This window comes from Triticum dicoccoides, unplaced genomic scaffold (assembly GCF_002162155.2).
Source record: "Triticum dicoccoides isolate Atlit2015 ecotype Zavitan unplaced genomic scaffold, WEW_v2.0 scaffold204252, whole genome shotgun sequence".
Classification (NCBI taxonomy): domain Eukaryota; kingdom Viridiplantae; phylum Streptophyta; class Magnoliopsida; order Poales; family Poaceae; genus Triticum; species Triticum dicoccoides.
In genome coordinates this window covers 1-2398 of record NW_021235572.1, presented here as the reverse complement: position 1 = coordinate 2398, position 2398 = coordinate 1, and the positions used below count along the sequence as shown (strand labels likewise).

General features: G+C 41.2%; 1 protein-coding gene across 1 annotated transcript; it reads right to left on the bottom strand.

Annotated features, from left to right (window-relative positions):
- Positions 1-5: 5 nt before the first annotated feature.
- On the bottom strand, positions 6-1884 carry LOC119345085 (putative disease resistance protein RGA4; the record flags this gene model as incomplete). The annotated part of the gene is made up of 1 exon (XM_037615311.1): positions 6-1884. A coding segment is annotated over one exon (1879 nt), but the record flags the coding sequence as incomplete, so codon positions are not given.
- Between the last annotated feature and the right edge of the window lie 514 nt (positions 1885-2398).

The following is a 2398-nucleotide window of genomic DNA, read 5'->3' as shown; positions in this document are numbered from 1 at the left end:
AAATTGTGCAGCTCCTGAAGTGAGATCAATTCACCAATTCCAGCAATGGAAGAGTGCACTCCCTCTTTTGAAGCAAGGTGCCGCAAGCTGGGAACATTACTCATGCCATAAATTACATTAGAATCAATGTTTGAGGCGACATCTAATACTTGAAGATGGCAAAACTTGCTCCAAACTTGAGGCAAACCCTCGTGCACCTCATCGACTTTGAGCTTTAGATAGCGAAGATGGGTAGGATTTACCAAACTGCACATGAGGGAATTATAATCAGCAGATGTTCCAGAAATCTGTAATAGACGAAGATTATGTGCCTCTCGGAGTATGTCTTGGAAGGATTGCAACATGGAAGAGTCGAACTGCCCAATCAATACCAATGTCCTCAATTTTCTCAATGATGTAACTTTATTTCGCAAATTTTCTTCAAAATTGTTACTGCAATGTTTGTTCCCAACCTGATTTTTGTTGTATGCGTAACCAGTCACTACTGACAGATGCCGTACAGTTGGCAAAATGTCATTGCATTGCAGATCATTTGTAATTGCACACTCGGTTCTCGAAACCATCCTCACAAAATCACGCATAAGACCACACATAGCATAGCAATTTTGACTGCCTTGAGAGGAGTTTTGTCTTCCAACTTGGTGAAAGTAGCCCAGGTTCAGCAAATCATCCAGATAGTCCATTCCCATCTTCTCCAATATTTTATTTGAATGCCTATGTTTCACAAAACCTTGTGAAATCCATATCTGGACCAACTCCTCACCAAGAAACTGATAATTGTCGGGGAAGATAGAACAATACGAGAAGCACTGATGTAAATGGTACGGCAGATGATCATAGCTAAGCTTCAAAGCGGACATAATGCCTCCATTGAGCCCTAGCAATTTCCAGTCTTCATTCCTTAGAATGTTACCCCAATGATCAATGGTAAGCTTTTCTCTTAACAGTGCCCCAGCGGTTACTGCCGCTAATGGGTTGCCCTTTAGTTTATCTGCAATTTGCTTCCCAATGATGCTTAGACTTCTATGCCCTGCATAGTTCTCATCACCAAATGCACATGCTTTGAACAACAGCCATATATCATCATTTCCCAAAGCATGTAATCTAATTGGTCCAGTTGTTCCTATTCTTTTTGCAACAGACATATTTCTAGTTGTCACAAGAATCATATTGCCCCTTGCATTATTGGACTTGAAAGGAGCCAATAGTTGGTTCCATCGGCAGTCACTCATGTCATCCCAGACATCATCTAAAACAAGCAGAACCCTCTTTAATCTGATGTGACTCTTCAAGACCTCCTGGAGTTTGGCGAAGCTGCATACTCCCTCATGTGGCTTTTCAGAGGGAGAGGCAAAATCTAACATATCTCCTGAGACTCTTATTTCATCGAAGTTGTTAGATACCCGAACCCAGATCCTGTGTTTAAATTGGCTTTGCACATCTGGATCATTGTATACAAGTTGAGCAAGAGTTGTCTTCCCGACACCTGCAATGCCTACAATAGGTAGAACTGTTACACCTACACTGCCATATTCTTCGTCGGTCATCAAGTTTTTTATGTAGTTTTTCTCTTCAACTCTCCCATACACTCTGCCCTTCAGAAGACTTGATGTTCTTAGGCGTGGATCTGAGGCTGTACTTTGATAGTGACTTGGACCTGCACCAGATTCAGAGCCAAGTATGTTCAGAACCCTTGTCACATCCCCTCGGATATCTTGCAGCTGACGAGTTATATCCTGTATCCTACTGGAAAATTCTTCCTTGTTCCAAGCGTGAACGTCAGGTGTGAAGGAGTCTCCTGGATCCTGATATGTTCTCATTCTTTTTCTGCTAGATGGTACACCAAGTGCAACAAGGGTAGCATTTGCAATGGCATCTCCTATGCTGCGGTAAGAAAAAAAAAGTGGATGGTGAGTACTGAATTGGCTATAAGAACCACAATGAGTTGTTATACACAGATGATGTCTAAGAATGAGAATGCATGTGCTTTGTTGTACTAGTAGAACCGATTGAAATTACTGCATCCATGGCTTAAGCTATGTCCTATATAGAAATCTGAAACTGAGAGCTTGGCATGTTTGGATGAAGATAGGATGGTTTGTCAAAATTCAGATGCAGTGACACCATACAGTAAAACCATGTGCTTTGTTGTGGAACCCAATAAACATTCCTGCATCCATGGCTTAAACTATGTCCTAGAGAAATCTGAAATCGAGAGCTTGGTCTGTTTAGATGAAGACAGGGTGGGTTATCAAATTCAGATGCAGTGACAACATACAGTAAAACTACAAGAGGAGAGCTAGAATGAAATATTTCGCAAAAAATGGAAATCGTGATTCAGAAGAACATTTGCAATTGAAACCAACAAGTTTCAGGATCTATTTGAGCATATTCACCC